The 14,430-nt window shown below is 40.2% G+C and overlaps 2 protein-coding genes and 1 long non-coding RNA gene across 7 annotated transcripts in view; 2 read left to right on the top strand and 1 right to left on the bottom strand.

Annotated features, from left to right (window-relative positions):
• Window positions 1-14,430, bottom strand: part of LOC126404399 (uncharacterized) — a 150,415-nt gene that overhangs the window by 22,305 nt on the left and 113,680 nt on the right. The gene's annotated exons all lie outside the window — the stretch shown is intronic.
• The window catches only part of LOC126404325 (zinc finger protein OZF-like), a 59,353-nt gene that overhangs the window by 25,633 nt on the left and 19,290 nt on the right, over window positions 1-14,430 (top strand). The window contains exon 1 of one of the 2 annotated variants that reach the window (XM_050067493.1): window positions 9,770-10,045. The exons of the other annotated variant lie outside the window; for it this stretch is intronic. Coding sequence (XP_049923450.1) covers window positions 9,853-10,045 — 193 coding nt within the window. The 5' untranslated portion in view covers window positions 9,770-9,852. Of the gene's footprint in view, window positions 1-9,769; window positions 10,046-14,430 lie in introns of those variants that run through there. 2 annotated transcript variants of the gene reach the window in all.
• The window catches only part of LOC126404273 (gastrula zinc finger protein XlCGF17.1-like), a 331,284-nt gene continuing 321,218 nt past the window's right edge, over window positions 4,365-14,430 (top strand). Inside the window, exons 1-2 of the mRNA XM_050067366.1 lie at window positions 4,365-4,728; window positions 7,529-7,957. Of these exons, the coding sequence (XP_049923323.1) occupies window positions 4,536-4,728; window positions 7,529-7,957 (622 nt within the window). The 5' untranslated portion in view covers window positions 4,365-4,535. The remainder of the gene's footprint in view (window positions 4,729-7,528; window positions 7,958-14,430) is intronic.

Raw genomic sequence — 14,430 nt, 5'->3', positions numbered from 1 at the left:
TATATATATATATATATATATATATAGGTATTTTCCGTGAAAGGCTCTATGTTTTCAGTTGCAAGTCAAAGCCACATTTGAGATGTCATAAGCACTTTTATGAAAACAGACTTTCAAAATGAATTTCAAAGATAGAGATTTTATTCCCCTGTTTGAAAATATGCAGGTGCACAACAGTTACACTTCCAACACACCAGTGGGCGGCGGGAATTCTGTGAAGCGCTGTAAAGTTTAGTTGATTCAAAACACACTATAAACACACAACAAACAGGGCTTAATAATGACCGCCTGAACACATGCACACAACTCAGCTTCACTATAACTCGCAGCATTTACAGACAAACACTTGTCTTTATCTGGACACATTTTCCCCACAAATGCAACATGCTAATGTTTTTGGCACAGGCATTTTACATTAAATGAATTAGCCTAGCGGCCAGCGCACTTTTCCTCTACCCATATGAAGCCAGGGACAACAGCAACATTTAACAAAGGGAACGGTACAAAACAGGGCTGCCCCTGACCAAATTGGGGCCCTAAGCGAAATTTTATTTGGACCCCCCCCCCCCCCCACACACACACACACACACACACACCTCTCCCCATCCCAAATGTATCATAGGTACAAAATGACCGTACTGCTCTGGTAGTACTACTACTACTTCTACTAATATTAACAAAAAACTACTACTATTGCTATCTATTATTACATTATTATCATTATTATTATTGTTGTTATTATTATTATTATTATTATTATTATTATTATTATGTACAGACTATAGTCCTAAGAACACATACTAATTCAGGATAAAACAGACTGATATTTCAGACTTTACATTGAAGTTTAGTGCCCTCTGTCAACAAATGCACCAGTTACACACTCATTTCAATCAGTATTTCCCTGTCTCCTCAAAAGCTGACTGTTATGAATTAAATTCATGAACAGATGGCGACATTTACCTCCATAAAAATAGTCGAAAACTTATATTAACAACATAAATCAATATATACGACCACCAACTGGACATTTTACCACTCCTTTTCATCAGAAATGAATGCATAGGGGGTGAACAAGACATTCAATAAATGTTAATCAGGGCTGCTGGAAAAAAAAATTCTCAAGTCTAGACAGAGACTGGAGACAGAGATTCCTATCTAATGAGTAGCAGCTCAGGTGTTTGTGCCACAAAGTTGTATTTCAACAACATACCCACCTTCAAGTGAAGCACGAGCTTCCTCTTGTTTTGCCTTTTTTCTCCTCTTGCTCGCTCCTGTCTCGTGATGTCTTTTGGACGACATGTCGACAACTCTTCACCTGCTGCAGCTCTGCAAGTGCCTGCTGGCGCACCCCTCTGATTGGTCAGATGTCCAGTGCTGTCAATCACTGCAGCGACGCATGCGCTGTCAGATTACAGGTCTCTTCTCTCCTTCCTCGAGCTGATTCTACGCACGCCTAACGGTAGCGCATATGCGCATCTATTGCACATATGCGTCCCCTCGTGCAAAATGTGGCCCCACATTGAAGATGAGGCCCTACGCACAGCGTGTGTTCTGCGTTTAGGGAGGGGCGGCCCTGGTACAAGATTTCACTCCATTACAACTCACAAGGTTCACTGACAACTGTCTCATACTAAACACATTTTCCAATTAAGTACACCATGCTAACGCTATTAGCATAAGCCTATGCTTATTTTTTACATTGTATAACTTGTATAAATTAGCCTAGCGACAAGTGGAGATTTCCTCTGCTCATATGAAGTCAGGATAAATCACACATCAGACTTAAAATGTTACTTTTGTGGAGGTTTTAATTTCTTCATTATTTATTGTTTCTTATCTGTGAAATTAAGGTAAATAAGAGCTTTGTTTCCACTGAGAGAAATTGTTTCAGCTTACGAAAATAGACAGGAGGTCTGCGTCGACATGTAGTTTCATTTCTGGTGAGGTGCACGTCAGACTAGGGTTTTAAAAAGTGTTGCTGGAGAACTTGTGTGTGAGTTAGTGGGGCAGAGCTGTGCAGAGTGTGAGAGAGGAGAGATGCACACTGGCATGTATGTAATGCAACTTGACCCTATATTGATATAAACAGTGTTGTCTAATTCTATATCTTGCTTGTAAATAGATTGTTATATCATATATAGGCGTTATATCACACAGCCCAAGAGTGAAATCACTGAGTTGCTTTGATTCTGGGAAAAGATTTGGTCAAAGTGAGCCTCTGAGGGACCACATGAGATCTCATACAGGAGAAAAACTATGAAGCTGCTGTGAGTGTGGGAAAAGATTTTGTCAAAGAGCACAACTGAGGGAACAATGGAAATCTCATGCAGGAGAGAATCCACTTCATTGCTCTGAGTGTGGGGAGATTATCTCAAAAAAGGACATCTGAAGAGACATATGAGAACTTATACAGGAGAAAACCTTTCAGCTCGTCGATGTGTGGAAAATCATTTACACAAAGTGGAACTCTACATACAGACATGAGAACTCAAGAGGGGGAAAAGTGATTCAGTTGTTTAAAAAATCTTTTACATGAATTAAGACTTTAAAAACACCCATGAGAGCTCATACATGACAAAGACCTTTCAGATTTAGCATTTGTATTAAAACTTTAACACACACTGGCCAGTTACACAAACACATGAAAACCAACACAGGAGAGAAACCCTTTTAACTGCAGTCTTTGTCACTAAAGATTCACTTGGCCGACACAACTCATAAACCGTCGGGGCGTTGTTCATCAGTCCTCAAAACCTCATCAAACTCATACTGAGGACAGCAGAGGGGCAGAGCCTCCAGCCAGCAGCTCCACTCCACAGATGGAAACAGAAGCCAAAGGAGAAAGTACTCCACTGTGGAGGACCAGAACCAGCCAGGAATTCACACCCAGCTACACATTTACATCTTGAGACTGATGATAAGACCAGAGAGTCCCCTGAACCTTGGACTGACAACACTGATGATGATTGACGGGAGACCAGAAAATATCAGTCAAGTTTAAATTCCCTTGCATCACTGGCAGTGATTCAAGATGCTATGCTGGTGAGAAACCATTTAGCTGCACTGAATGTGAGACAAGATTTGGCCTCAATCAAAGTCTGAAGAGACACATGAGATTTCATACAGGAGAAAAACTTTTAACCTTGAAAACCTCAGTCAAGGTTAAACTCTCTAAAACATGATGTAGTCCAAGTACTTTGTATGACAATTATTACTAACTAAAAATATGTAAGTTGCTGAGTGTGGTAAAAGATTTGGCCACTAGAGTCTGAAGAGACACATGAGGATTCCTACAGAGAGAAACCATTGAGTTGCGCATGTGAAGATTTCCTTTCCTTGGAAATGAAGCTTTGTCAAATGAGGTTTAGTTCAGGAGAAAACCCTTTCAGCTGTGCATTTTGTAAAAAAAAAAAAAAAAAAAAATTCACACAGCGTGACAGCGCTGTGACACACACGAGAATCCCTACGGGGGAAGAAACTCTTAAGCCACTCTGTGCAGGAAAAAAGTCCAAAGGCAGTGACATGCCAAAGGTTACACATGTGTTTTCAACAGCAGCAGCAGTAAAACTGCTGGTTCAGATTAAACTGTGGAGCAACAGAGGGTTGAAGCAACTCTGGACATGTATGAAATTTTGTATTTAAAAAAAAAAAAAAAAAAAAAAGACAAGAAAAGAAAATCACACACAGTGACCACACTGTGACACAGAAGAGAAACTCTTCAGCCACTCAATGTGCGAGAAAAGAGTCCAAAGGCAGTCACATGACAAAGGTCATATATCATTCTTCTTCTGTATTGTTTCACTTTTAGAATCCTGGGTGTTATTGATGAAACAGTTGTTTATATAATATGAGCAAGAAAGCATCTATTATGTATTTCCTCATTAGTTAGGTTTTATTAACACTTCCGCCTATTTTATAATATCTGAAAGTGCACATGCACAGAATATCAAGACGTTATGTTGTGCCTCTTTCTCTTTGCTCACATGCTGTATGTAAAGTGTCCTCCTGGATAGTAATGATTTCATCCATGCAGTCAGGTCAGATTAAACTTGAAGGAGGGAGACTTCAGGTCTCATATTTGTTTTAGGGTTAATGCTCTTCTTATTCCTTTTGTCCTGATCCTACCTGGAGGGGAAAGAACTGTATATAGTTAAACATAAAAAAAAAAACACTCTCTAAACTCTAAACTAATTTAAATTGAGTCATTCACAGTGTTTATTGGTTTGTTATTCAGACTTGTATTGTAAAATGTTTTTAAGCTTTTGTGTCCAAGCTCAAGAATAAACTTTCAATTAATGATTAATATCATTCTTTAAAGAGTGTTTTTCAATCATGTATCTTCCTGCTTGTGTTTTAAAGGACAGCCTACAGCTTCGTGAACACTTCTGGACTTTTATTTTGAAGCGCGTGACCTCATTTACCCCGGAAGCTGTACTCTTTGCTGTTGCGAACGTCACACAGTTTGAGCAAGATGGCGTCTGGTAGAAAGGTGTGTTAGCAGAGTGTCTTTGTTGTGTTTTTAAAGTGTGAACATGTCTAAAGTCCAAATGCTGAGATCGTTGGTGAAGCAGCGACTAACTGCGGCTGCTGAAGAGATATTTGGGCTGGTTGAAAGAACGATAGCAGAGTACGAGGAGGAACTTTGTCGATCAAAAGAGGAGAACGAGCGACAACGGAAACTAATGGACGCTGTTTTCAACCCTCAGCTTCGGTTACACAGAGCAGGTTTGTTCATTAAACATTACAAGTTCATTATTAATAATATAACTGCAGCTTTGTTCAATAAATATTCAGTCTGTCGCGTATCTTGTGTCGTTAGCCTCTCTGGTGCCGTTTGCTCCTTTTCCTCCCGATCTTCATGCATTGGTTGTTTATTTTTTCCTTTGGAAATCTAAGACTGACAAACATACTCTATTACAGTATAGTGGGATTTCTTCTATATTGTAGCCTATGTAAATTGAAGGAGATTGCAGCCGCTATGTACTTAAGTCCAAGACAGATTTCCTCCTTGAGGACAATAAAGTTTATTCTGATTCTGGTTTATATGTTGTGTGTTTATTACATTTATTTTATGTCCCTGTCGTTCTATATTTTAAGAATTCTCTATATAGGGTATTTACAGGAATTTTGTATGCTCTTATAATGTTACTTTCTGATGTATTGTTCTATTGGACAGTTGTTGTCATATAATGATTAGGATTTAACAGGTCCATTTTGAAATATATGCTATCTCCCACAAGGAAAGTGTCACATCCATGAAACTTACTCCACTTATCAGCACTAGTCCTATAACCATACTCTCAAAAGTATTTGATGCTGGCACCAAGAGGAAGAGATTTTTTGGGGGGATGCTTTTCTTTATTTTTTTTTATTTTTATTGTTTATTTTTACTGGGACAGTGCATAATTAAAAGTAATTGCACCAGAGTTAGCCGGCAGCTAATTTACATCTGTTGTCACTGGGCAGGTAGACAAAAAACGACAACCTCAAAACAACAAATACATAAAACAGCTGTCTGGCAAACCTCCAATATCAAGGGAACGGTGATCGGAGCAACACAGCACAAAATTCTATTGTACGCGGATGACATCCTCCTGACATTAACAGACCCATCAAACTCAATACCTGCGCTAATCAATTGTGTGAAAGATTTCCGTCAAATTTCTGGATATTAGGTTAATTTTACAAAATCTGAAATCATGCCTCTAGGTTTTTCATATGAGTACGAAACTGATTTTGTCAAACCCTTTCGCTGGGCACCAGATGGATTCACATGTTTGGGGGTTAAAATAACACCTAAAATCAGTCAACTTTATGCTGAAAATGTTAACCCCATGGTAAAACACATTAAGGATAAGATGTTAAGTTGGAAGAAGCTTCCTGTATCCTTTCTTGGCAGAGTCAGTCTTGTTAAGATGATAATTCTCCCCAAAATTACTTACCCTCTATCTATGCTCTTCATATCTCTGAAGAGAAACAACATTAAAGATATAAATAAAGCTCTCTCTGACTTTATATGGGCTGGCAGAAAGCCTAAAATTAAATTAAATATTTTACAACTACCAAAAGAACAAGGAGGATGTGGCCTCCCCAACATCACAGATTATACAACATCAATGCAAGACAGGATTATCTCAATATGGGCAACTGCTCAACCGAAGCCGCCATGGTTTGAGATTGAAGCAAGCCTCTCCAAACCATACTCTATTTTCTAATTACTAATGTGTGTAGTACCTGGAATGCTTTGAGGAAATTATTTGGGACTAAACATAAACTGAGTTGTTTAACAACAATGATTGATAATCTTGATTTAACCAGAGAGGGCACTGGATCTTGCTTTCAGAAATGGTATGAAGCAGGAATTCACCATATTTATAATCTTTGGGATAGGGGTAAATTTAAAACATTCGAGTGCTTACAGGCTAAATACAAATTACAAACAAAAGAATTTTAAAAATACCTTCAGGTCAGACACTATGTACATACTAAAATGGATACTCTTAATCTCCCAGACGACTTTAACTTAATAGAAAAGACTCTTTTAGATAGTCCTCAACAAAGTCACTTTGTATCCAAATTTTACCCAAAGCTACAGCATTTGAATACCGACAGGTTATCATTCCTACGGAAATCATGGGAAACTCAGCTGAAAACAATAGATACTGAAGTATGGGAGGAAATTTTACTTTTACCTACGAAAATATCCACATGTAACAGATTCAGAGAAATGCAATATAATATCTTACAAAATGTTTATATATCTCCATATATGTATAGTAAATATACGGCAGGGGCCTCTCCAAACTGCCCAAAATGTAAGACTAGGGGGTAATGTAGTGTTTCACGGACATTTTTACAGGAAACTACAACACGGAAGTGCGCTCGACTATGGAAGTCCGAATGACTGCGAACATTCCTCGCGGTGTCCGCTCCGCTTATAGTGCACCCGAGTCTGTGAGCACCTTAAATTAAAACCCTCAGCGCACACTGCAGCACAATCAAACAGATGCGCAACTCAGAGCATCAGAAGCGTCTCTGACACCAGACTCAGAGCGGCTCTGAGTGCGCTCGTTGGGTTAGTGTTGCGTTTAAGGCCTCCCCCCAAAAAACGGGGAAAAAAGCACCGAAGCTTCGAATTTTTTTTTTCACAATTGAATCCCGTACCATCGAACGAAGCTTCGATTTTTTTGGGTCAGCCATAGTGACATGTTTTAATAGTTTAATCTCACAACAGTAACAAACAAAACCAAGACTGAGGGCAAACACTATTGTTACCTGGCTGTCCTTGAAGGCAGGTCACAGGGAGAGGTGGATGCTGCTCTGCAGGGTGCTCAATTTAAGTGTGTTAACTGTGAGCGAGGGGTTCACGAGGGAGGGGCAGGGGCTCTTGCGTTGTTCGCCACCAGTGTGTTTTGGCCTTGACACAGCTGAGTGAACACTGTGAAGCTGTTTGATGCTCAGAGATCTGAGAACATTTCTCTGTAACATCTATGTGTGTGTGTGTGTGTGTGTGTGTTTCCTGCAGACGTCCAGCAGCTGTTGGTGGTTAAAGAAGAGGTTCCCCCTGAGCAGCAGGAGTGGAGCTCCAGTGTGGACCAGGAGGACCCAGAGCCTCCACACATTAAAGAGGAACAGGAGGAACTCTGGATCAGTCAGGAGGGAGAGCAGCTTCAAGGGCTGGAGGAGGATGATATCACCAAGTTCACATCCACTCCTGTCCCTGTGAAGAGTGACGATGATGAAGAGACACCTCAGTCCTCACAGCTTCATCAAAGACACACTGAACAGATGGAAACAGAAGCAGAGGGAGAGGACTGTGGAGGAGCAGAACCAGCCAGGAACTTAGATCCAGATACACATTTACAACCTGAGACTGATGACAAGTCTGGAGAGTCCTCTGGACCTGAGACTGATGACAGTGATGATTGGAAGGAGACCAGAGAACCTCAGTCAGGTTTAAACTCTCTGAAAAATTATGAAGTCCCTGTCAGTGATTTGATTGTTTGTGAGAAACCATTTAGCTGCTCTGAGTGTGGGAAAGGAGATCTGAAGAGACACATGAGATCTCATACAGGAGAGAAACCATTTAGTTGCTCTGAGTGTGGGCAAAGATTCAGCCGCAGTGACGGTCTGAATGCACACATGAGATCTCATTCAGGGGAGAAACCATTTAGCTGCTCTGAGTGTGGGAAAAGATATAGTTTCAGGGGAGATTTGAAGATACACATGAGATCTCATACAGGGGAGAAACCATTTAGCTGCTCTGAGTGTGGAAAAAGATTCAGCCGCAGTGACTGTCTGAGTGCGCACATGAGATCTCATACAGGGGAGAAACCATTTAGCTGCTCTGAGTGTGGGAAAAGATTTGGTAAGAGTGGCGATCTGAAGATACACATGAGATCTCATACAGGGGAGAAACCATTTAGCTGCTCTGATTGTGGGAAGAAATTTGGTAAGAGTGGCGATCTGAAGATACACATGAGATCTCATACAGGTGAAAAACCATTTAGCTGCTCTGAGTGTGGGAAAATATTTTGTCGCAGTGATGGTCTGAGTGTACACATGAGATCTCATACAGGAGAGAAACCATTTAGCTGCTCTCAGTGTGGGAAAATATTTCGGTACAGTGGCAGTCTAAAGAAACACATGAGATCTCATTCAGGAGAAAAACCATTCAGGTGTTTAATTTGTGGGAAATCATTTAAACAAAGTAAAAGTTTACATAAACATATGAAAATCCATGAAGGAGGAAAGTGATTCCACCTGTTCAGTTTGTACAAAACTCTTTTACAGGGATGACACACATAAGTCAATAATATTATTGTCAAGCAGCCATGCTTGTTTGTCTCTCGTTGTTGAGTGTAGCAGTATGCTTATTAGCCATACAGTGTGTGTGCGCTGTGTTGTGTTCACCTTGCGCTAAATGGCAAGTGCGTTTTACAGTACTCTCTTTATTAATAATGGATTACTGGGGTCTTTGCTAGTGTTATGTAAATACGTATGGAAGTATGTATGCAAATGTGAGTGTGCAGCCTGAAGCATTTTAATGGACTAATGATATGCACTAAACAATCACACCAGATTAAAAAAATCTCTGTAATTCATTTTATAACATCAGATTCGAGTAATTTTGTTCATTGAAAGAGACAGAGGGCTGATGAATGCACTGTGACTGTTATCCCAAAACCAGTGTTGATTCCCTGGCAATACTGTGATTGCAAGAGTATGCTGTGCAAGCTACTTTCATGGGAAAAGAGTTGGCAGTCTGCCCTACTTGTGAACCTAACTGTTGCCAAGAAAACAATACCTGGATGAGTAGGAACAAGATCAACATCTGCCAATGGTTGGGTCAACTAACACAGCAGATAACAATGGAACAAAAATCAGCTCTGGAAAAAAATTATACTGATGGATTATGTGTTAAAGGTTTGATTTTATCCTCCTGATGTTATACTTATGGATTCCCTGTGTAAACTGTCTATTAATGTTTAGTGATCTTAATTTTGTGTTCTTTGTGTTATCATTGTCTTTTTCCATCCTTGTAGTATTTTACTGAGTTAACTAATGTGAAAACATATAAACTAAACAAAAAAACACTTGAAACAGTTCAGTAAAAGTCATTCTTTCAAAAAGTGTATTTTAATCATTTATCCTCCTGCGTGTGTTTTTCGGAGGAAGCTTGCAATTTCATGAACAATTCTGGACTTTTATTTTGAAGCTCATCTGAAACTCATCTACCCCGGAAGCTGTATTCTTCACTGTCGCTAACGTCACACTGTTTGAGCAAAATGGCGTCTGTTGGAAAGGTGTGTTAGCAGAGTCTCTTTGTTGTGTTTTTAAAGTGTGAACATGTCTAAAGTCCAAATGCTGAGAGCGTTGGTGAAGCAGCGACTAACTGCGGCTGCTGAAGAGATATTTGGGCTGGTTGAAAGAACGATAGCAGAGTACGAGGAGGAACTTTGTCGATCAAAAGAGGAGAACGAGCGACAGCGGAAACTACTGGACGCTGTTTTAAACCCTCAGCTTCGGTTACACAGAGCAGGTTAGTTCATTAAACATTACAAGTTCATTATTAATGATATCACTGCAGGTTTGTTCAATACTTCTGGAGTGAATCGAATATCTCGTTAGCGTATCTTGTGTAGTTAGCTTCTCTGCTGTTAGCTCAGTATCAAGCGCTAAAGGTGTTGCTTTGCAACCACTTAATCAAAGACTACAAAACAATCATGATTATTGAAAAGATCACCATTAATAATAATAATGATATTAATGTTAATGCTTTCAGTCTTCATTAATTTTTAGCTCACCTCTGGCAAAATGACCTGAGAAAGTAATTCCTGTCACCTCTTTCTTTTCTTTCTTTTTTTTTGAATATTTTATTTTAACTTTTTTTTTTCTTTTTACAAAAAAATAGAAAAAACCTACATACAAAATAGGTATACAGCACCTGACATTGTTACATGAAGTAACTGAAGCAATAAAAAGAAAGACAGAGGCTATATGAGGATATATATAATAACCAAAGTAGTCCTGTGCTTCCTGTCTCGTGATACCGTCAGGGGTATGAATAAAAAACAAAACAAAATAAAAAACAAACGCACACTCTTGCCGCCTCTTTCTCAAAAAATGTTAACTAAACATGTATATGTTTCAAAACATTCAATGACTTAAAGGCAGGACTATTTGTACATAAAGGCCTGCTGTATTTATGAGTACTTACGTCCTAACACAGGCCTATAGATGACTTTTCAAATGCGACCATTAAAAGTGACAGAATACACACGAATCAGGCAACCATTAAAATATTTATTTTATCAATAAACTGTATTAAAATTATTTATAGGCCACTAAGGTAATGAAAAGTTTTCTAAATTATTGACGTTTTATTGAGTTTAGAATTTGCAGGGTGGGACATAGTAGCCCTATGCTATAAAAATGTGACACTCATGCATACAAGTTGCTTCATATCAAAATCAATGATAATAATGCGACACATAATTCCCCCCAAATTCTTTTTAGAGGTCCTTCCTGTCATTGTCCCTGCTGTAGTCACTATTATAAACATGGCCCTCACCTCTGGTTATGTCCCTGATCAGTTTAAGACAGCCAGTGTCCAGCCACTCCCAAAAAAAAACTGGCTTTGATCCAGCCGTTTTGAACAATTTCCGAGCCATCTCAAAATTACCTTTCATTTCCAAAATACTGGAAAAATTGCTACTACGCCCGTATACTACCGAGCGGTCACTTAGATCTTTCAACCAAAACCTGTTGGCCATACCATGTGCCAAACTGAAAACCAAAGGTGACTGTGCTTTTGCTGCCCTGGCACCCAGACTTTGGAACAATCTCCCCACTTACATTAGATCAGCTGTTTCTGTTGACTGTTTCAAAAAACCTACTGTTTTAGAATGGCTTTCTCATTACATTTGATAAATTCAAGTGTGTACTCTGGGTGATGACTGTATGCTCGCTGTGCTCGTATATGTGTGTATTGTCTGTATGTGTTCTTGAATGTGTCTTTTATGGTTTTTATGTCCTCTTTTCTTTGTGTCCCAATGTCAGTGTGAAGCACTTTGTAACCTGTGTTAAAAAGGTGCTATATAAATATAGTTTTACTTTTACTTACTTACTTTCTTTATTAAATACTCAAGTCCATACACTTCAGATTATCCCCTAAATAAGCTTTAGATATTCTTAAAAGATCCCAGAGAACAGACTCCTGTAGCGGCTGCAGCTTCGAGCTTCTCTCCCTCTCTGTGCTCTTTGCACAAGGCATGTGCAGCACAAAATTGCAATTCAGATTCATTTTAGATTCACTTTAGATTCATTTTTTCTCTGCGCAGCCAGAGACGTGTTGCTCCTCCTCACTTCAAGTTGCTGTCATTAACTTTTAACCTGCAAAGGCGGCAGTGCCGCAACATTGTAGGAATTTATGAAAGCCCTTGTGAACATTTCAATACTTACACATTAAAACAATATTTATTTGCAATTACTCTATTGAACGACCCCAAAGCATGAGCAAACGGGCTGTGTCACTTCGGATCAAAGAGATGCGCCCTGTCACTGTCAGCGCAGGGCTGACAGGGCGCCCTCCGCTGAGGAGAGGAGAGGAGAGGAGAGGAGAGGAGAGGAGAGGAGAGGAGAGGAGAGGAGAGGAGAGGGATTGTAGGTCTGTTTGTAAACGGAGCTTCTCTGACAGTCATGTATTTCCCCAAAAAACATCTCTTAATGCACGGTAGAGCGCCATTTTTTTTGTTTGTTTGTTGTTGTTTTTTAAAAACGCCTTGATATCCAGCAAATCGCCTGGCAACCCTCCAATCGCCAATATACAATTTGATCGCTGATCGTCCCAGGCCAAGATGTGAGTGAACAGCAACATTTCTCTCCTCCAGACATGACAAGAGTAACAGTACATGTTAATGACTGCTATGAAATTAAAGCTCACCTCAACCTCACTCACTCTGACACAGCTGAGTGAACACTGTGAAGCTGTTTGATGCTCAGAGATCTGTAGAAGTTCAATAAGGAGTTTTTGAGCTGTGATGTGAATGAACGACAACATTTGTGTGTGTGTGCGCGCGCGTGTGTGTACTGTTTCCTGCAGACGTCCAGCAGCTGTTGGTGGTTAAAGAAGAGGTTCCCCCTGAGCAGCAGGAGTGGAGCTCCAGTGTGGACCAGGAGGACCCAGAGCCTCCACACATTAAAGAGGAACAGGAGGAACTCTGGATCAGTCAGGAGGGAGAGCAGCTTCAAGGGCTGGAGGAGGATGATATCACCAAGTTTACATCCACTCCTGTCCCTGTGAAGAGTGAAGATGATGAAGAGAAACCTCAGTCCTCACAGCTTCATCAAAGACACACTGAACAGATGGAAACAGAAGCAGAGGTAGAGGACTGTGGAGGAGCAGAACCAGCCAGGAACTCAGATCCACATATGCATTTGCAACCAGAGACTGTTGACAAGACGAGAGAGTCTTCTGAACCTGAGACTGATGACAGTGATGATTGGAAGGAGACCAGAGAACCTCAGTAAGATTTAAACTCTCTGAAAAATAATGAAGTCCCTGTCAGTGATTTGATTGTTTGTGAGAAACCATGTATCTGCTCTGAGTGTGGGAAAAGATTTGGACACAAGGGGCATCTGACGGTACACATGATATTTCATACAGGAGAGAATCCATTTAGTTGCTCTGAATGTGGGCAAAGATTCAGCCGCAGTGACGGTCTGAGTGCACACATGAGATCTCATACAGGGGAGAAACCATTTAGCTGCTCTGAGTGTGGGAAAAGATATAGTTTCAGGGGAGATTTGAAGATACAGGAGATCTCATACAGGGGAGAAACCATTTAGCTGTTTAATTTGTGGAAAATCATTTAAACAAAGTAGAAGTTTACGTAAACATATGAAAATCCATGACGGAGGAAAGTGATTCAGCTGTTCAGTTTGTACAAAACTCTTTTACAGGGATTACGGCTTGACACACATGAGTACATGTACAAGAGATAGATATTTCAGCTGCAGTGTTTGTATGAAATCTTAAACACAAATTGGACATTTACACAAACGTTTTAGCTGCAGTGTTTGTCACTAAATATTCACTTGACCTAAACAACTAAGAAACCATCAGGGTTGTGTTTGTCAGTCCTGACAGCCTCGTCAAACTCAAACTGAGAAAAGCTGCGACTCATTGTGTTCTGTGAGGTAAAATTACTGATTCTTTCAGTGGAGTCTGGTTGCTTTCAGGAGAGCACCATGTAAATGCATCAGTTTACTGGCAGCAAGGTGAAGCTGGGAGAATATTCTTAATGCAGTGTCCATTTAAACTCATGTAACAGAGTAGAATTTGCTTGGTTAAATTATAACACAGCTCTCTTGTTAGCCAGTGCTAACTGCTGAGGGAGGGAGAGAGAGAGAGAGAGAGGGAGAGAGAGAAAAATCAACTTTCGTGCATCAAAATAAGTGGAACAGAACATTTCTTGTTGAACCCCTCAGTTAGATACCAGTAAATGTGCTCATACATTCTCGATTTGCACAGTGAAATGGAGTACACCCTAGCACAGAGGATCCAGAGACGGCGGAGGCAGCAGGTCTACAGGCTGAGGACCACATACCTCAACATCACGGAGGAGGAATGTCGCAGAAAACTCCATCTCTCTCGCCAGGCTGTGACGGAAATATGCCATCTCCTGTCAGCTGATCTGGAGACGCATGCCAACACTCCCTATACCCTCCCCGTTGCTGTAAAAGTCACTGCTGCGCTATATTTCTTTGCAAGTGGGTCTTTTCAGCATCCGCTGAGTTCAGTTGGAGGCATATCCCAACGTGCCATGAGTTCGGCTATACATGCAGTCACATCAGGCCTAGTCCGACATGCCAGTGAATTTATTCAGTTCCCCATGACACCTGACAGCCAAAATCGAGTTAAAC

The sequence above is a fragment of the Epinephelus moara genome, chromosome 17, assembly GCF_006386435.1.
Source record: "Epinephelus moara isolate mb chromosome 17, YSFRI_EMoa_1.0, whole genome shotgun sequence".
NCBI lineage: Eukaryota > Metazoa > Chordata > Actinopteri > Perciformes > Serranidae > Epinephelus > Epinephelus moara.
Note: the sequence above shows the minus strand (reverse complement) of the source record. Positions and strands in the feature narration are given on the sequence as shown.